General features: G+C 39.4%; 1 protein-coding gene across 9 annotated transcripts in view; it reads left to right on the top strand.

Annotated features, from left to right (window-relative positions):
* Window positions 1-20250, top strand: part of LOC133132090 (zinc finger MYM-type protein 3-like) — a 35271-nt gene extending 15021 nt beyond the window's left edge. For 7 of the 9 annotated variants that reach the window (XM_061247243.1, XM_061247239.1, XM_061247240.1 and 4 more), the window contains exons 13-25: window positions 191-356; window positions 861-904; window positions 2100-2262; window positions 5248-5363; window positions 7839-8013; window positions 8449-8595; window positions 9899-10002; window positions 11166-11313; window positions 11496-11647; window positions 12454-12568; window positions 14772-15026; window positions 17804-17921; window positions 18488-20250. In XM_061247243.1, the coding sequence (XP_061103227.1) occupies window positions 191-356; window positions 861-904; window positions 2100-2262; window positions 5248-5363; window positions 7839-8013; window positions 8449-8595; window positions 9899-10002; window positions 11166-11313; window positions 11496-11647; window positions 12454-12568; window positions 14772-15026; window positions 17804-17921; window positions 18488-18674 (1890 nt within the window). In that variant the 3' untranslated portion in view covers window positions 18675-20250. Of the gene's footprint in view, window positions 1-68; window positions 145-190; window positions 357-860; window positions 905-2099; window positions 2263-5247; window positions 5364-7838; window positions 8014-8448; window positions 8596-9898; window positions 10003-11165; window positions 11314-11495; window positions 11648-12453; window positions 12569-14771; window positions 15027-17803; window positions 17922-18487 lie in introns of all 9 variants that reach the window. The other 2 variants (XM_061247245.1, XM_061247244.1) reach the window with 2 other exon arrangements.
* The last annotated feature ends 456 nt before the right edge of the window (window positions 20251-20706 follow it).

Genomic DNA, 20706 nt, shown 5'->3' with positions numbered 1-20706 from the left:
AGCTGGGCTCAAATCCTTGAGAATCGGATGACCAACTTCCCAACATATTGTCCTGTGTTATGTACCAGAAGGAGCGCGAGCAATGGACACCAGCAGTCGCAAGCACCCAGTCACGCGGCTCCACCCAAAACGCCTTCACTCCAGGTCTGTTTTCACCACCACCTCCCCCCCTCCCCCCTCTTGTCCCCAGGCTGCCCGATGCCACGCCTGCAAAAGGCAGGGCAAGCTCCTGGAGACCATACACTGGAGGGGGGAGATTAAGCACTACTGCGACCAGCGCTGCCTTCTGCGCTTCTACAGCCAGCAGAACCAGCCCAACCTGGACACCCAGCAGGGGCCGGAGAGCCTGCTCAACAGTGCGTCAGGAGCCTCCCCCTGCCCGCGGGCCGCTTACAAACTCATAACAAACCTCATGGATGCAATCACTCATTACAATCCCCCGCATTCACGGCGGTAACGGGTCCATGGCGCGCAGTCAGTGGGAAAACAATGGTGGGCCCGGGATTGTAATTCGCCATCAAGCGCAGAGCCCGGGCCAGCTACCATAATGAGTCTCGAGAAGACGTAGAACATGAAACGGTCCTCCGTCAGTGTTGAACGGTTGTAAAATGCACACATTTCACATTTCTCCCGTTTGGCCCAGAAAGCGAATTTGTTAATTTAACGAGCTGGGTGAATTCTGACGATAATCCTGCTATCGGGAATGCTTCTGCAGTAAAGTGTTTTTTGGAACCGTTTTCAACACTGTGCTGAAATGCTCAAAGCCTTTGCAATTTCCACTGTGTCTATAAAGTGTTTACATGTGTAGGCCATTGGCAGTAATTGGCTGTTAAACTTGTATACGTTTGCTGATGTTTCAGGTCAATCCCCAGAGTCTCCCCCTACCACTGCAAAGAAAGTTGAGGTAGGTCTTTTCTTTTTCTTCACATTCCCCTTCACTTGTAGTCCCTAGCTTCACATTTTGAGTTAAACTGATTTTCATTCATCATTTAATGTTCATTTATTATAAACTTTAAAGATTCTTGGAATTACTTTCATCATACAACTTACACTTTAATCTCATTATTGTGTAAATTGTCATTCTTTTAAACTGTAATGTTATTCTGTTCAGTACATAACGTGTTTACACGATTCCCTTCCACAATTATTTTGGGATCAAACATCCATAATGCATGAACAACCCACAACAATTTGTACAAGCACTGAAAAAAGTCATTGATTTATTTTAATTATTTGTCTCTACAACATTTAACGCATCACACCGTCAAAGACTGCTTGAACTGCGATTAATAATATTTATTTAAATTGATGTTCTGTTAAATTGATTGGGTGTTCATGTGCAATGTGTTCAGAAAAAGCACGTTGGAAATAATGCTTTTTAAAAAAAAATTTTTTATTCATTTGGGATTGGCTATTCATTGTCTGGGGTCTATGTTAGCAGTGCACCTAAAGCAGAAATACATTACAACTGTGCATACTTGAATATTTGTTTATTTATCACCATCGTCATAGTCATATTGTGATCGCATTATTCAATAACGTTATCACATATTGCATATTTTCCTCATATCGCAAAGCCCTGATTTCAGTTGTTTCTTCTGTACTCAGAATGCACTGTGATTATTTCACAGTTATTTAACAGTTAGAACAGCAGTAACTATATGATGTACAAGCAAGTGAAACGAAGTACACTGCTGCTGGTACACAATGATGTCAAATCTTATATTTAAAAAAATGGATGGAAAAAAAATACAAGTATTACAATTTTATTAATTTCTTGTTCGTATTGTTATGAAGAATTGACTAAATTGAGGAAAAAGTGAATTTTGTAATTCTTGCACAGTAACTGGGTGCAAGTCTGACTTGCAAGTATAATTTGATTCATTCCTTATTAGTGAGCCTGGAGAAAGAGATTATCAGACCAAAAATATTTTTCGACAGGGATACCTGTTATGCTGAAAATAAGGAACAGAATATTGAATCCTTAATTTATTTCAAAGTTGCACCCCTAAATGGCCTCCGAGGGTAACTTTTTGCATATTTCCACTAAATAATGGAGCACACACGAGTACTGTGACACTGAAAGAGTGTTTTTGTAGGTCACAGGAAAGGTGCCGCCAGTTCTCCCTTCGCCATCACCGTCTCCTCCACTCCCGCCTTCTCCAAATGAACCCCAGAACAAAGCCACTGTCTGCAAGCCCGCAACGGAGACCCGATGTGTCACCTGTAAGCCTAAAACCAGGTCGCAGGGCTGCCAGACAGGTAAGGTCACGTCACTGTTTTTCCTGTGCTGGTCGATGGGTTTTAGGTAGCAGTGCTACATCATGGTTATGAAACTGGGCTTGCAGAATGGTTGCATGGAATCTGGAAGCATCTGGAAGGAGACCTTGTCTGAGATTGTTGTGAGCTCATTTAACATCTTGAGAGCAAGACGGGAGAGAAGTGCACACTGGCATTAGTGACGGTAGGATGCCGGTGTACGAAATGGTATATGGACAGCAGTTGCATCTGGCACGGTTTTTCCTGGCTCAAAATCAGAGGTGGTATTGTAACCAAAATCACTCTGCGCCATACGTGTGCTATGGCTTCTTCTGGCTTCATCAATGGAGCTAGAAAATCCTGTAACTAATTCATGAGGCCAATAATATGGCAGTCAAACTTAAATCAGAAAAGGCATAACGACTTTCTCTGAATATAACAAGAGGCAGTTGAGGAGAGACCTGGAGTCCATTTACACAGACCTGGAGTGTAATTATGCCATAACACAACTACAGTAGCTAGCAGCATCTACCGTGCATCTTGGTTTCTCGTATTATGCTACTCACTGTTCAGTTAAAAGATCACAATAAAGTGCAGCAACTGAATTAATATTAGCCTGTCTTTTAGCTAACCTGGCTAAAAACAAGCGGAAGGTCTGACTACCTAGTAGTAAGTCAGTAACATAATATTACATATATAGTAATTGGTAATATATTGCAAAATATTACAATGTTAATTCACTACATGATATTAACATTTTATTATTTAGGTTATATCTCAAAGTACACATATAACACTTGCCTTCAGCCATTCATAACAACAGGTGCTGGTTAAGCTACAGCACCACCCTTTGCACGCTCAAGTGATAGCAATCCATTGAGCGGAAGGCTTTTGTAATAGGCTTTATTAATTCCGCATTTTTGTCAAGACGGCACAGGAGATTATAGATGACTATAACTACAGAGGTTTTTGGGGTTAGATCCAGTGGTCAAGCTCTGTGTTGCACATAGGTAAAGGTAGCTTCAAATGTCCCCAGGATAAATAGCAAAATTGCAAAGATTAGGAGCAGAACCTCCACGGTGGTCTTCTCTGGAATTCTGCCGGTACCACATGTTAATAAGGGGAAGCAAAATTTTATTTGGAGATTTAATATCTGGCTACAAACCTTTAAGAGGGGTACACATTTATGGGGCACTGGGACTCCTTTCTGAACAATGTTAGCCGGGAGAGCGTACACTTGAGCCACAGGGGTACTGCAAAGATTTTAAACTAGGGATAAATTAGGTTAGAGAGCCTGTCAAGGTTGCATATGAAAATATATGTCACCTATTAGGGGAGACATTTATTAGAGTTGGCTTGATACAGATGCGGTGTTTCCCCTAGAAATGTATTTTGCAGAGATGACAAGCCTGTGGGTGGTGGGATTGAGGGGAGTGACATCATCATTACATACACATTTTTTTCCTATAAATATGTGGCTTTATTTTAAATCCACCCGTTATACATTTCTTTAATGCTGCCATTATGCTGATTAATTAATCATTAATGTTCCTAATAATATAGCCTAACTATGCAAAAAACGTACAGTGCCTGTATATGTAATACGTAATGCTGTACACACCATGCAAAATACAGTGCTCGCCACGCCGAGGAGCGCGCCTTCTCCAATTAATACAATGAGTAGACTGATGTTGGGACATTTTAAACTCCTGTTTACTCATTCGTGGTAGCTTGCAAGCAAACAACAACGTACAGACCCCTCCAAAAGTATTGCAACAGCATGGCCAATTCCTTTGTTTTTGCAATACACAGAATACATTTGGGGTTGAGATAAAAAGATGAACACGAGACAAGAGTTCAGAATTTCAGCTTTTATTTCCTGGTTTTTACACATTTGTTAAACTACTTGAAACATGCAACATTTGGTATCAGACCACCCAATGTTTAGGTGTGCAAAAGTATTGGAACAGAAAGTATTGAAGTAAATGAAAGTAAATAACATTTCATATTTGGTAGCATATCCCTTTGTTGTGTCGGCAGGGTGTTTTGGGTCATTGTCTTGCTGCATGATGAAGTTCCTCCTAATTAATTTGGACGTAAGTTAGCAGACAGAATGTTTTTGCAGACTTCTGAATTCATCATGTTGCTTCCATCATGAGCTACATCATCAATAAAGATTAGCAAGCTCACTCCAGAAGCAGCCATGCAAGTCCAAGCCATGACACTTCCTCCACTGTGCGCAGTACACCAGCACTTTCTTTTTCAGGACATTCCCAGTTGTTGTACTAGCTATCCCCAATGCTTTTGCAATGGCTCTAATCAATTTCCCCTCTTTCCTAAAAATGCCATCCTCCCAAAGAAGGCTCTCTGGTCTTCATGTTGGTTTATCGTTTCTAACACAAATTCAGTCTTCACAGGCATATCCCAAGGCTAAAACCAAGAGTAGACATTCAGAACTATTTATTGTTTAACCTATCAATCCAACAGAACACATCTGGGCAACAAGAAACACCTGTCAGTCACATGTTACAATATGTTTTCTCACTGGCCTGGTCTGATACAAATGTGATATGTTGTTTAACAAATCTCAATAAATATACAAGGAAACAAAAGCTGAAATTCAGATCTCTCATCTCAGGTACATCTTTTGACCTCAGGCTCAATTTTCTTCAGTGTATAGGAAAAACAAAGGAAGTCTTCAGTGTATAGCAAAAACAAAGGAATTGACCTTGCTGTTCCACTACTTTTGGAGGGGACTGTGTGTGTGTATATATATATATATATATATATATATATATATATATATATATATATATATATATATATATATATATATATGTATATATACATACATACATCTTCTATAATATTATTGGTGGCTTTTGTGATGAAAAATATCTATAATAATATATAATTGTGTACAGCCTCAGTTTCTGAATGCACTATTGAGGTCTTATCTGATGGCTTCTTCCTGTGGGTGCATTTCAGATGATTTTATGATACCCCAGTCCTTTGTGATGCCTGTCCCGGTACCTGTCTTCATCCCCGTGCCACTGCACCTGTACTGCCAATACACGCCTGTACCCCTCACCCTGCCCCTGCCGGTAAGTTACAGCACACACTGTAATCTGTGAAACTGTTCCCCCTCGCTTAATCTGAATAATGACATCACCTGCTTTGTGATTCAGAAGTTTTCTGGCATTCGATGAACTGTATTTCTGTGTTTGGGCGTAACTCCTCATTAGCGCTACAGGGATGTGTTTCACTTTGGCATTCACTCCTTTTTTTTGACTTCCTCTGCTCTGAACTTCGTATTTCTGTTAGGACTGGTCTATAATTTTATTAACTCCTTGAACCAGGAAAAATCACTCACATAACTACAGTTGCGTTTGAAAACCACCCGTTTTGTTCTTCTTGTACTTTATTGTACATCGCTCTGTATAACAGCCTCTGTCAAATTAATATAATGTAATGCAATATAATGCAAGAGTATTGCGATTCAAATAGGTTACGTTGGTTTTTACTTTTTGTTTTTTCTGTAATACAATACGTGTAATATATCCTCTATATTTGCCATTATAACCATTGGAATATAACTAATGTAACCAATTTTCACCTGGTACTCTGCTGATATATTTTATTTACAGTGCTCTGTTAAAGTGCAATTATTTAAGTACATTGTAACATTTATTCATTGTTGGACGACTGCAGAATATGTTCAGGGATATGGATAGGGTTAACATTGTAACAATGTAGGTACAGTGTGATAATGAAAAAATAAAAAATTTGTTTAGACGTATATGTTGCGTTGGGATCAGAGCATTATGTTAAGTTTTACCTGATTCTTTTCTCCTCGACATTTTAGTGTCTTAATACTTAATTACACTAAGTAACGTGGTTACTACTAATTTTTTATTGTGAACATTTTTACTTTATTACACCTGCTTATTCATGTGATTATCTAATCAGCCAATTGTGTGGCAGCAGTGCGATGCATACAATCATGTAGATACGGGTCAGGAGCTTCAGTTAATGTTCACTTCAACTATCACAATGGGGAAAAAATGTGATAAAAGTGACTTTGACCGTGGAATGATTGTTGGTGGCAGAGAGGGTGGTTTGAGTATCTTGAAAACTGCTGATCTCCTGGGATTTTCATGCACACTGGTCTCTGGAGTTTGCAAACTATGGTGCAAAAAGCTCCAGTGAGCAGTTCTGCTGACAGAAACGCCTCGTTAATGAGAGACGTCAGAGGGGAATGGCCAGACTGGTCAGAGCTGACAGGAAGGTGACAGTAACACAAATAACCACACATTGCAACAGTGGTATGCAGAAGGGCATCTGTGAACACACAACGCATCTCTTAAGTGGATAAGCTACAGCAGGGTAATTTTCTTAATTGATTCTTAATTGACATGTGTGTTAACATAAACAATCACGTGATTAAAAATAACCTTTTTTTATTTTTATTCTTATTATTATTAGACCACTTTCTGAATTAAGTGCTTACTAGGAGTCTTTCTCTGTCTCTTTCCCAGCATACAGACAGCCTACAGCAAGGTCAACAAGGGGTAATCAGAAGACAAAATACTGATAAATGTTAGTGGCCAGCTTCATGTCTTTTTTTTGTTGGTAAAGCCCCCCCCTTTTCGAGTACTGAAAACTGTATATAAGTCTTACTATGTCTGATTCAAATCAGCTGGTAAGCTCTCTCACTTTCTGTTATTTCTTTACAAATAAATACAAAAGTTAAACTCAAGTATAGCTATCGTTGTTTTACTGGGATCTGTTTCATCAGACCTGTAAAATGTTAAAAATGGAGTAATAAATACCTAATAAAGTGCTCGGTGAGTGTACATGTAAATACAAAGTTATGGATGCCAGGACTGAGAGCCCATAACATTCACTTGACAATTTTGAACATCTTTAGCTACATGTTTTGATATGAAATGGAAACAAAAACAAACAATGGAGTGTAATGCTAATGTGTTTTGGGTATTGACTTAAAACTTCTATTGACTCATGAAGTCAAATCTCAGTAGTGCTCAAAACTATCTTCCAAATATGTTAAGTGTCATATATCATTTTCATAGAATTGTGTGAAATGAATTATCTTGTGTCTTGTTAGCACGCCCAATCCCGCCGACGGCCATCTTTTTTCTGTGTTTTTTTGCTGGGCCAGTCGCAACCCTGAACTTTGTAGAAATTATAGTGAAACACATGGCATTTTGTGGCATTCTGTGTGACATTGATTTCCGTGTGTATACTTCCATTTTGGAATGCAAGGTAGTAGTATATAAAAAGTGCTGTAATTTCAATGAAAACAAAGTGAATAAAATGACCCTAAGATAAAAACTGAGAACATGCACTTGAACCACATGTCTGTTGAGCGTCTCTTTTGTCTTGTATTGATCTTTTGTTCGCATTTCCAAGAATAACATATTTCTCTCTACTGTTACCATATGTTTGGAGGGTACTGCATACTGTACTGTATATACTCAAACAAGGTGCGCCAAAGGAAGTTTAGTAGACTAACACTCCGTTTGAATGGTTTGGTTTCTGTTTTTCTTTTCAACAAGGTTCCTGTCCCCATGTTCCTGCCCACAACCCTGGAGAATGCAGATAAGATTGTTGAGACCATCGAGGAGCTGAAAGTGAAGATTCCATCCAACCCACTGGAAGCGGATATCCTTGCCATGGCTGAGATGATCGCTGAAGCAGAAGAGATGGGCAGAGCCTCTTCTGATCTGTGTGGTAATTATCTGGTCTGCTATGAAAAGCTTTTGAAAAGCAGTTGTCTTTTCAATGCTTCTGTTTGGTTGTGCTTGTTGAGCATTACGCTACACTACAAAAACTAGAAGCTTTCTGCTGTTGCCAATTGTTATTAACAGCTGCTGTAAGTGTTGCTGCATTAGTATTTGTAAACTTCTGAGTTGGTAGCACTTGGCCGGTTCCTGATCTGACCCGACATCACCGAGCTAAACATCGAGCCTCAATACTCAACTAAATCACCGCCTGCCTTTGGTTCTCGTTGGGTTTGTTTCAGATAATTTGGCTTATTCATTAGCAAGCTGGTTTGTCAACAGACTTTTAGAAACTGGGTTAATGTGTGATACTGAAACCTGTACAGAGTGGTGCTTGTGTGCCTGTATGAGGGTAGTCAATCTTTTGTCTTTGTTTCCTGTTAAGATTTGTCCAGTAACCAGAGTGCAGAGGGCTTGCTGGAAGACTGTGATCTGTTCGGTCCTGCCCAAGATGATGTGCTGTCCATGGCGGTCAAGATGGCGAATGTTTTGGATCAGCCAGTTTCAGACCTGAATGCTAGCCTCCCTAAAGGTTTGTTGAATCATGTATATGGGGCTTAATGCCAACATTTTACTGGAACAGTACCTCCAGTTTACATTCATGCACTCCATGGAGGTGCACGTATATAGCTTAGGAAAGCAAAAAAGAAGATGGTATTTAAATTGTCCTTTCCAGGTAAGCTAGATTTACCTTTTTGCTGATGAACTGTATGTATGTAGTCTACGCATACACCCCCACATATCATATTAGCAATTATATATTCAATGGCTCATTCCATGAAAAAACAACCATGAGGTGTGGGAGATGACCACTCTAATTTTGTTCAAACTATGTGTAAATATTCAATAAAGAACATCCAAAACATTTGCCTCATTGGATTTATCATTCTGGAGATGTTGGCTCTTACCACTTGGTGTATGACTTCAAAACCTCTAAGACAAATATTTTGGTTAAGAATGAAACATGGAGTTGATACTTGTGCATGTTTTGATGCATTTCTAAGAGAAGCTTTGTTCTAAATTAAACAACCGATCAAAGCATGCAAATGCATTGCAATATCTACTCAATGTTTTGTACATAGTTAGGCCTATTATAGGCCTACTTGATGGAACATCTAGCACTTTTTGGTAGTTTTCTGGAATAGACCCAACTTTGGCATTGTTCAGTAACTTATCTATTTGACTTCATTTTCTTTGCGACTGTTCTTAACCAGGATATTTACTAGTATTGTAAGTCTGAATACCATACACCAAGTGGTGCTGATGTCGGAAGCCATCAAAGTATGTCATATTAGGAAAATAGACAGAACATTGTGTCAGAGTTGATGTATTCATGCTTTTCCCTGCTTTAATGCAAAAAATAAAACCCCAATTTGCATTCGCAAGTGACTTTTTTGGTGCCACCCCCCAACCCTTTTTTTAAGAGCCAATATCTCAAGAACGACAAGTCCAATGAGTATTGTTCTTTATATGTTCTCTGTTGAATATATAAAGAACATTTAGACAAAGTTTGAGCAGAATTGGAGTGGTCACCCCCCACACCTCTGGTCGATTTTTCACAGAATGACCCCAATGCTGATTTGTCAATCATGTATTGGATTTCTCTGCTTTCTTGAGAAGTCCTCTGATTGTGGGAAGTTGCAGAAATGACATCCCAGTCATCCCCTCACTTCCCAGATTTTGTCAAATTCAAATCGGTGTTAAACTCTGGCAAATTTGTGCTGTGTAAGTTTGGTATATGCATGGTTTGTGAACGACAGAGAAAGTTATTAACTGCAGTGAAAGCTAGGACTGTTATCACTTGAAACAAAGCTTTGTGTGCCTCCTCCTGCCAGCTCCTCTGGACCTGAACCCCAGTGTTGAGTTCCTATTTGACTGTGGGATGGTTACACCAGACAGCGATCATCCGGAACATGAGCTCCCTGTAGCAGTGCAGAAGGTATGACCTCCACAGTTCACATGTTCTCTCTCACTGACACTCTACTTTTCTCAGCCTTAACAGCTGGCTTTCAGACCCTTTATTGTGGCTCATTTACAATTTAATTTAATAAGAAGTCATTTTATATCTGCAGTACTATGAGGTGAGGTTGCTCCTTATTAATTTAATATGAACTTTCTGCCCAGACCCAAATTTGGCATTGTGTATTTTAAAAAAATATCTATTTGACTTGGTAATGGTATCTGATCTCTAGCAACAATCTATTATTTCTTGCAGTAGCTGGCTTAATGGTATGGGTAGCGCCACCTTGAAGGAATGTTTTGACCGAGGTCGCTAAAGTTGGTGTGGTCACTTGCCCCCCCCCCCCCCCAATCGCTCCCCGGTGCTTCCTGTCTGCCCATCTCCCACCTCTCTGCCGCAGTGCTAGAGCCCCTGAAAAGATATTCAAATGCTATCTTTGAATATTAATGGCCCTATACCAATGGTGGGCAAACTCAGTCAAGGGGACCCCCTCTGACTGCTGGTTTTGCTGGTTTTCGGTCCAACCATCCCTGCAACAGATATGACCCCTCTTAAAGTCACATTCTGGAAGAAATGGAAATGTATGCAAGTATAAATGTCTGCTATTCACAACCCTATTCTGTCTATTTTATTCCCTATTTTATTCTGTCAGAATGACTGTTCTCATTTTCTGTAATTGGCTGGATGACAGTTGGCAAATGATCGCTTTAGGAAGAGGTTGCATTTTTCGATTTTATTAAATTATAGTTTCTAGTTTCTTATTAATTCCTTAAAGTGTGGACATCTGGTCCCTGAAACAAAACAACTGGCGGAAAATCCTGACTTCAGAGGAAAGAGAAATGGGGATGAGCCAACTTGCATTGTGTTAAAGTATGTTTAAAAAATATTGAAGATCTATGGAAGGTTTTCAACAACTTTAAATGATCAAGAGATGTGTTATAACAAAAACCAGAGGGGCGACCCAGTGACCCAAGTTCGCTGCGTTGGATGTATGCACCACCTGTCAGATCATCAGCCGTTGCATTGTATACAATAAAATAAATCAGGCGTGATGTGTTTCCTGGATTTTTATAACTGCAAATACTGTATGAGGTTTATTTTTATCAATGAGTGCCATTCTGACCAAGGCCTGTGTGCTACAGGGATCAAAGCAGCTCAGGCTGTCTGAGAACTGTTCCAGGGACACGCTAGAGGCCCCGCCCAGAGGCACGGGGTTAAGCTCCACATTCGGGGTCACTGCCTGGAAAACTTGGGCCCACAGCAAGCAGCCTGCTGCAGAGGAGAGAAAAAGTGAGGCGTTCACATTTGGCTCAGTCTCCTTTTTTTAACCATTCAGTACAAAGCATTTCTTTTGATCAGCTTTACAATGTTATTCTTTATGCCTGTACACATCGGTGCAGCGCACTTAAATATCAGAATAATACTATAACTTTTTATGTGATTTTTTTTTTCTTTCTCTCTTTTTCTCCCAGCAAAACAATGTAAAATAAAAGAGGACCTTCTTTCTTGTACGGCTGCTGAGCTTAATTACGGTTTGGCACAGTTTGTGAGAGAGTTTGCGAGCCCCGATGGAGAACAGTACCAGGCGGATGTTGTGTACTACATGTGTCTTGGGATTCAGCAGGTTTGTCAGAACATGTTAGCAAAGCACACCAATAAAAAATACATTTTAATTAATAGAAAATGCATTTTTCATGTGGTATCATCAGGTATTATCAGTGTCTTTTGGTTATTTTGTTCATTGTTCTTAATTTGAAGTATTTAGTTTGAAGTATTAAGTTAGTGTCAGTTGTATTTGAGCTATTTAGCTTGCTAATTAATTGACTCTTCAATGTAGCTAGGTATGGAGCTGTGTTTTGTGATGGTCAATGTTAAGCCAACTAACAGTTGCTGGCTGGAGTGTCGCCATTGCATCGGCAGCCTTATTGAATACGTTTGTTTAACCCATAACATTTAACAAGCCGAAGTAAGTTAAAACATTGCTATGTAAGAGTTTTGTAGTTTTCTAGCTGGCTAATTCAGATGTGTTATCTGGAACTCCCTTCCCTTTTTGCTTTGTGTTGGTGGCTACATTGTGGTGTGGTTTCATACAAAGCTTTGGCTATAAAAAAACAACTTTCTATGGTTCCTTCTTTTAATACTGATGATGAAAGTAATGTAGGCATGGAATGACACTTTTTAGATGGTGCCCCTTTGCTGTTTTGCCCTTACAAACAGTGTTGGCAGTGCTAGTGAAAAATGTGTTTAATAGGCCACTGATATGCACAAAGTTTAAGTCAACAAGGAGGACAATTATTAGCTTTGATTATTTGCAATGTAGGAAGCAAAATTGTGTTGAGTGATTATTGGTTATGTAAGCTGAGTAAAATGCTAAATGCTATATGCTGTGGCATTGCGTGCAGCTTCAGTTTCTTTCTGTTTGTGTTGTAGTACCTCCTGGAGAACAACCGAATGGTGAACATCTTCACAGATCAGTCCTACCTGACCTTTGTGCAGGAGTTAAATAAGATACTGAACAGGTGGCAGCCCAGAATGTCTCCAAATGGTATGTTCACAAAGGACCCCTCCCCCTCACAAAACGTTACAGTCAGAAGCAAGTATAATTTGAAAGGTTACAGTACATTGTAGGCCTGGCACAGCAAGAATATTATACAGCAAGTTATTTTTATTTTATTTATTTTTTTTGTCAACTATGCTCTCATTGTGTGTAATTGACTGTACAGCAGTTGGCAAATGCTTGCTTTAGGATGGTTACATTTTTAGATTTGATTAAATTATAGTTCTTATTAATTTCTTAAAGTGTGGGATCTGGTCACTGAAACAAAGCAACTGGTGGAAAACTAAGACTGAGACTTGATGAGCCAACCTGAATTGTGTTAAAGTAGCCTATGTTTATAAATTATTGGGAATATATATATATTACATTCATAAAAACGTTTTTAAGACTGTTCTACATTTTGATTGGAGTTGTGGGTGAATTCAATCAATGGCAAGCAACATTTTGATGAGGATAATCTGTAAAAACTTCAGTGTAAATACAGTCACATCACACTTAGGTTCAACAACTGTGTGATAGAATGTGCAACAAAAGCACCATGAGTTGCCATTTTCATGCAATTATGAAAATGGCATTGTCAGTGTCATGCCTTCGGAATATTTGGAGTTTGGAAATGCTATCGGTGATACTGCTATATACATGCTGTGTTTTCTGCAACCATAAATGAATTCATTCATTTTTTGCCCAACTTTTTTCCTAAAATAATGACCCTGTTGTACAGTAATATATCTAATTAATGTGTTTCTACTTACATTTATTGTTTTGCCTGTGCCTGGGGAGTTCTAAAAATAGATTTTGAATTGGTTAATCGATTAAATGTCGGCAGTTAACTGAAACATGAATATACTGAAAATGCCTAACCCTAACCCTACCCTAACAACTTTAAATGATCAAGAGATCTGCTAATAAGTTGTTTTTCTTTTATTCTTTGTGATTGGAGTAGGATTGGTTACATGAGTTTTATTGGACATACAGTACAGTGTAAGTATTTGAACAGTGACACATTTTTGGTTGTTTTTGCTCTGTACTTCAGCAAACAAAAAGCTGAAATAAAACAATCACTTATACTTGCAGTCTTTAATCTTTAATTTGAGGGGTTTGCCATATTGGTTAAACTGTGTGAAGAGCCCTTTTATACATAGTTCCCCCAATTCCTTCACTGTTCACCCATTATGGATGTAAAAACCCACAAATAAAGCGAAATGTCTGAATTTTAACTGTGCTGGGGTACAGAGCCAATACACCAAAACAAAAATACACTTACCTGTGTTTTGGTTCTGAGTTCACCTAAGAGAGAGAGATGGTACAGATCAGACTCTGCTGATTGCCTGAGTTTCCATTTACGATCGGTCAGCTGTGGTCCGAATATATCATAAAACGCAGAGGTGAAAGGGTCAGAAATGTCCTCCTGGATTTTCTCACTGTCTGTTTCCATATCATCAGATCCTTTCAGCTTGGTCTTTGCCAAAAGCAATACAACTGGTGAAATAACAATACTTGACATGTCCCTGGATACATGTTTTTCATGAATTTGGGTATTATGTAAACTTGATAAGATGCTTGGGAGCATACATTTCCCCTTTGAAGTTATTTGAATTCTAGAATTACTCTACAATTCCAAGAGTATTCTAGTGAAGCAGATTATTCACTTAGCCTATTTATTGTGAAAGAACATTACCAAAGCAAGATACCATATCTCTTATAGATGAGTAGATCTTTGGTATCACGTTTATATAATTACCTTATCATCATATCACTTACTTTATTGTGTCGGTAATATAAGCAGAAAGGCCTATTATAGTTGCATATAAGGTAGCCTGTTGTTAAGAAGTTATAAAAGACGTTTATTTGAAATGTTATAGATGCCATACAAGTATAATATTCAAATTTGGCGATACTTCTTATATCTAATAATATATGAAGTATTACAGTATGCTGCCATCTCTAGCTCCTTTAGTTCTCAAAGTTACCAATTGATTTGAGAAGCATTATGGCCATCGGCAGCCATATATGGGATTACCGAGAATGGCTGTGGTCACAGCTGCTGAGGGATGTAAAAGGTTAACTTTTGAATTCCGGTGTATTTTAATCCTCTCAACAGGTGCCTTTGTGGAGAAGCCTTTTCTTTCTATCAAAGCGTTGGATTCTGGTGTTAATGAATAATATGCCTGTGGCAATGTGTGTGCTGCAGGTGACCCTTTGTCCCAGGTGGAAGAGGAGCATTTGTGGGAGTGCAAGCAGTTGGGAGTGTACTCGCCCTTAGTCCTCCTCAACACCCTCATGTTCTTCAACACCAAGTACTTCGGCCTGCGGACCGTGGAGCAGCACCTCCAGCTGTCCTTCAGCAACGTGGTGCGGCAGTGCAAAAGGAACTCCCAGTCGCAAGGCCAGTCTAAAGCGCTCAGCATCTGCTACTTCCCCGGCCAACGGCAAAGAACAGCCAAAGGTGAGGTCATGCGATTATTCAGCGTCCTTGTCCAACGGCTATGGCTTTCCTCAGCAAAAGGAAGCCCCTAAATCCATGTCCATCCTACTTTTCTCTCTTCATTCTTCAGGAGCGACTAATACAGACTACATTCTTGGCCTACAAACTGTTTGGCCGGATATTTTAAGAGTTTCAGGTTAGGCATCTTTTCTCAAGGGCATAATGGCAGCATCCCCACCTGGGAATCAAGTCCAAATCTTAAGTGCTACAGGTCCAGTTCCCTCACCATTACATGACACTGCCATATTCTTTATGTTTCTAAATAGATTCATGAGAAGAAAGGAGGAAATATTTGTTGAACTGGTTTCAATGAATTCTATCATTATATGATTAAATGCCGTTTTCAGTGGCTATCATCTAGGGTTGTTGACGGTATGATATCTATCAATAAGCACCTAAAGCTTGTTAGTTGAACACGTTATTCTCTTTTACAAGGTAAACAAAGAATACCCATGATGGGCTAGTAGAAAATATCTGTGCTGTTGCAGGTTTAAATCCCAGTGAAAGGCCTTGGTCTGAACTTGTTTAATTAAAAATTGTTTTATGTGACAAGTGTGTAAACTCAAACTGAGTTAAGAGTGCAAGTAAATGTCAAGGAAAGCATCTTTGGTTGAATAGCTTTTTCTACTAAACTGAGTTTGTTCATGTCAGGAAAACGTAAAATGGTAAGGTCATCAGTGTAAGGTCATACATGGCCATTGTGAAATTTTGTACCAACACCTGCCATCACTGCAAATCCACTCCTCCATGCAAAAGTCATTCAATTAATAGAAGTCAGTTTTTGTACATGACCCCTACACATGCTGGAATGTTATTTAGCAGCCTTCGCCTGCTTTGTTGTTTTTCGTTGACCCACGTGTTTCTGCACTGCCCATGATCGAAAGCTATGTTGTCTTCATTAATGCCACCAGACACCTTTACTAGTAATAGCTGGTCATTGGTTGGAAATGACATGTTGATGAAAGATGAGACTGACTGACTTATCACGAGCAGGAAAAAGAGGGATGCTAAATTTAGCTCAGAAGGAACAACATATTTGTATTCAAATTATCAAAGTAATTGATCTTTATCTTTACATGCATAGTTTCCAATATATACTGTACTACATAGGACCGTGAAAATGGAGTCTAATCCGTTATAGATTCCTGCCTCTGCATGATCACATAATCAGTGCGTCTTCTCGTTTCACGGCGTGTAGAAATGATAGTGTTCGACTTTGTTGAAATCGAGTAAACGCTTGGTGTCCCTTCCCCCCTTTCAGACGTGATGCTATTCTGGGAGCGCCTGCATACTATTTATACTCGCGCGAGTGGAGGTCTTCTGAAGTGCTGCTCTCGGTATGGGGTGTGTTAGACGGTATGCGGCTTGGAAAGGGGGCAACCGGACTGCTAATTTGAAACTCCTGCCTCTTGGCTGCACCTAAGACTGGAAGGAAACAAGGTTGTGGTAGTGAAATCTAAGAAGAGCACAGTGGCACGATGGACTGATTTTTTCCCCTAAAAATACACTGGTGTCATTGAACACTCTTGCTTTGCATTGGGGTGTGCATGCTCTGTAGAATCATTCAGAAAAATTATTGGTCGAAAAGTCAGTCTGTTTTATTTATTATTCCCCCAAGAAAAGCATCCTTGGTAAACAAAATTTTAAAAAATGTGTAAAAAGCTGTTATAGTGTTTGACTTTCTGGCTTTAAAAAAAATATAACATTCAACACTCGGCTTTTTGTGGGAAAATAACGTACCACTTGCTGAACTCACAAGGTTGAAATGCCAAGGGATCATACATTAGGTAATGAAAGTTGAGTTTTCTTAGTAACCAAGCCACTGCTTATACATTCATCATATAATGTTAAAAGGACAATGTATTTTTTCATTATATACACATGCACCTGTTGGAAATTGCCACATCATAAAAATTATACAAAACCAGTTATTCCAGCTGATTATTCTTATTTTCTGAGATTTTGCATATTGGTTTACTGTATAGATGCATTTTTATCTTTCAGTTTGTTTATCAATCAGTCTAAAGCATTTTGGACTCCTATGCTCAATTAATCCTACCATGAAGTGCTTACTTAGCAATTTGGACCAATTTTGATTTCATTCTTTTTCTTTCCAGAGATTTTGGCTTCATAAATGAGTGTTTCCCATTTAATTTTGTCATGGACACACTTTCTAGGTTTTTATATGTAATTTGCACAAGAGGGTGTTGAATACATACAATGAAAGTATAAAGTATGTCTGTTCTTTAGTTTTGGAGAAGTGAGTGTTTTAAATTAGGATAAGCACTCCCCTCATCTCTCCTGTATAGCTTGTGACCCACAGTTTGTGCCACTGGCCTACAGGTAAGTGGGGGCACGTCATAGCTAATGACAGTTCTCATTACCACACCCAGACAGTTTGGGTGAACTTTTATAGTGGGACATTTAGGCTAAGAAAAAAAAGTATTAAAATACATTTAAATGACTGAATTATGCACACTTGTTTTATTGTTGCCTAAAGACAACTGGCAAGTGTCGCGTTCAACCATCATGTTACTCCTTTAAAATAATCATTTTCATTCCCTGCTGACGTTGTACCCTTGAGCAGAAACTCTTAACCTGAATTGCTTCAGTTAATTTCCATCTGTATTAATGGGGTTGTACGCAAACCTATCTGCGTAAATCACTCTGGATAAGAGTGTCAATTTAATATGATGTTATGTGGCCAACAGACAGTGAACGCTGCATTGTGTCCGCAGATAGTAGTCTGGGAAAGAGGAAGCGAGAGGAAGAAGTGGTGGAGCTGGAACAGCAGGAGAACAGGATGAACCCCCTCAGATGCCCTGTCAAATTCTTTGAGTTCTACCTTTCCAAGTGGTAAGTGCATGGGTACAAGCCAGGCACGAGCAGACATGCAGGTGTAATATAAATGGTAAATGGTCAATGTGTAGGTGTAATAGAGGTGCGTTCAAGCTTTGAACAGCATCAATATTGCACAACACGATACGTTTAGCCTGCCAAGCTGTCAACAGTCACCTGTACATCCCTGTCTGAAAGTGAAACCATGCTACAAGTATATACATTGGACCAGAGGTCACCAACCCTGGTCCTGGAGAGCTACTGGGTCTGCTGGTTTTTGTTTTTACCTTAAAATCAGCACCCTGTTGAGACCCAGGTAACCAGGTGAGTTAACTGTGTAATCATCTGCTCTAATTGATTAATTAAGTGCAGAGTAACAGCGAAAACCAGCCGACCCAGTAGCTCTCCAGGACCAGGGTTGGTGACCTCTGCATTAGATGTAAAGTTGAAAAAAAGGTTGTCGATACGTCCGTGTTGCAACAACGCGCAATGGTATTAGGTGTGATTTGCAATCTTAAACCGACAAAGCAGCTCCCTCTATGTGAAAGTACCGGTCCGAGCCGTGCTCTTTCCCGCATACGCAGCTCCGGAGGCACGCGGAACCGCAGCGACATGTTCTACCTGCAGCCGGAGCGCTCGTGCGTGGCCGAAAGCCCGCTCTGGTACTCGGCCGTCTCCATGGACCGCGGCACGCTGGGCACCATGCTCAACCGCATTCTGGCCGTCCAAGAGATCTACAGAGACCACGACGCGCAGGGGAACCTCGGCTGACGGCCTGCCCTGCTCCTTTTCCCCGAACTTCACCCGCCTCCCCTCACCCCCCATCCGACCAACCCCTCGCCTATCACTTTCACACCGTCCCGTAGGAGACTCTGAGCATGAAGCCGCTCGCATCAAAACACGCCGGGCATGTCGGGATGCTCCCGAGCTGGTGGGACAAGCCGACCGCAGTTCCGCACGCCAGAACGACGTTCGACCCCCGTTTAAGAAACGATGACTTGCGGCTGGCTGGCTGCAGGAGAAGAACTGTGGCGTCGTCTGACTGTTGGCCACAGAAGCGGGTTTATTTTGCACATTGTATTCATTACTCAAGGTTGTTTCTTCCCCCCCCACACACACACACACACTGTCAGAGTGAAATCCGCTTTAGCTGATATTGTGATTCCGAGGAGAAGAGGCCTTGTTACTGAAATAAAGTTTGAGTGCTGTTCAACCCTGGTTTACGGTATTGATGCGTATTTATCTTTCAGTTGTTCTCTCAACAAGTAAAAAGCATTTTGGACTCCCATGCTCAATTAATCCTACCATGAAGTGCTTACTTGGAAATTTGGACCAATTTCAATCGACAATAAATAATGAGAACTAAAAGTATTGAATGAATAATTGAGTGGCTGAAATATTAACCAAAAAATTATAAAAAGTAATAAAAGTATTTTGCGTATTCCTAACTGTAAGCAGTGGAATAAACAGTAAAGACTATCTTGCATGTTTTCTTATAAGTGATGTAATTTGGGTTAATGTTTTTTTTTTTTTTTTTTTTTTATCATGAAGTTGTCTGCATTTTCAATCATTTTGTTCAACCATAATATATTTTAATACTGTTCCTATATAGTAACCTTGTATATATATTGAGCTGTTTGAAGTGTTACACTTTTGGTTTTGAGTATATGTACAGGGGGCTGTGAGTCAGCAGATGAATTGTGAAATTACTTTTCTGTTTTCATTAAACCAAAACTGCAGTAAGGTGTCCAGAACCACTTTTTTAAACTTCAAACATTACAGGAACGGGTTACAATTGATACTGCCTTAATTTCCTGACATAATTGCATAAAGCAGAATTAGATTTTGTTTTATTTTCATTTTACTGAACTTGGTTGGTTTCATTTTACTGAACTTGTCTTTGCGATAGCTGAGAAGGGAATTGACTGTACTGTGAGTTTGTATTGTAACCTGAGGAAACAAACAATGAACATGACATGAAGGAAAATATTGCCGTAACTGTTCCTAGTTTGCATATAAAATTTATTTATATTACACTTACTGCCCAGCTTGGTTACATTTACTATAGCCATGCTGATGCCTTGCATTAAAAGTTAAATGCTGTCCAGTTGCTTTTATGTGTCCTGAGAGGGTACTGTAGATATCCTACTTAACCCAGTGCTTTGTCAGCCATGTTCTATAATGGAGATACCATGAATATATATGGTTGTCTGATTCTCTGGCACATGTTGATATTGTGTCAGCCTGTTCCAGCAGCACGCATAGACTCTAGACCCTGTCACATGTCATGAGATGTGAGCATTCTCAAACACTGAACCAGATGTTATAATAAAGTTCTCTACAGTTGGTTCATTCTTGCATGTTTTTATTCTACTGATATTAGATATTAGAAGTATATTTGTATTAATCATTAATAGATTCCTCATTTATGTAAATACTCTGTAAATATTTATGTAAACATTGAATCTGTCCCATTTAGGATTGAGAGTTATATTTAGCCAATTTAACTATGAATAATAGCATTTTATGTTAATATTTAATCAAATGGAAGAAATATTTCTTGCTATAAACTAAAGAACGATGGCTTTTCAGGGGTAAAAGGGGCATCTTTTTACTTTTGTTTCCAGGAATTTGGAAATGTGACATGAGACCACGGAAGAGTTGTTTTTATTGCAGACCACTCTCATATCTTATGTTCAGTTGCTTTGAGGTTTTTAGATGCTGCATTGGAGATCGTTCCAACAAGAAAACAAAATTGATTTGGAAAAACTACAAAAACCTTTTTAGCTAAAATACTTATAAG

The sequence above is a fragment of the Conger conger genome, chromosome 7, assembly GCF_963514075.1.
Source record: "Conger conger chromosome 7, fConCon1.1, whole genome shotgun sequence".
NCBI lineage: Eukaryota > Metazoa > Chordata > Actinopteri > Anguilliformes > Congridae > Conger > Conger conger.
Note: the sequence above shows the minus strand (reverse complement) of the source record. Positions and strands in the feature narration are given on the sequence as shown.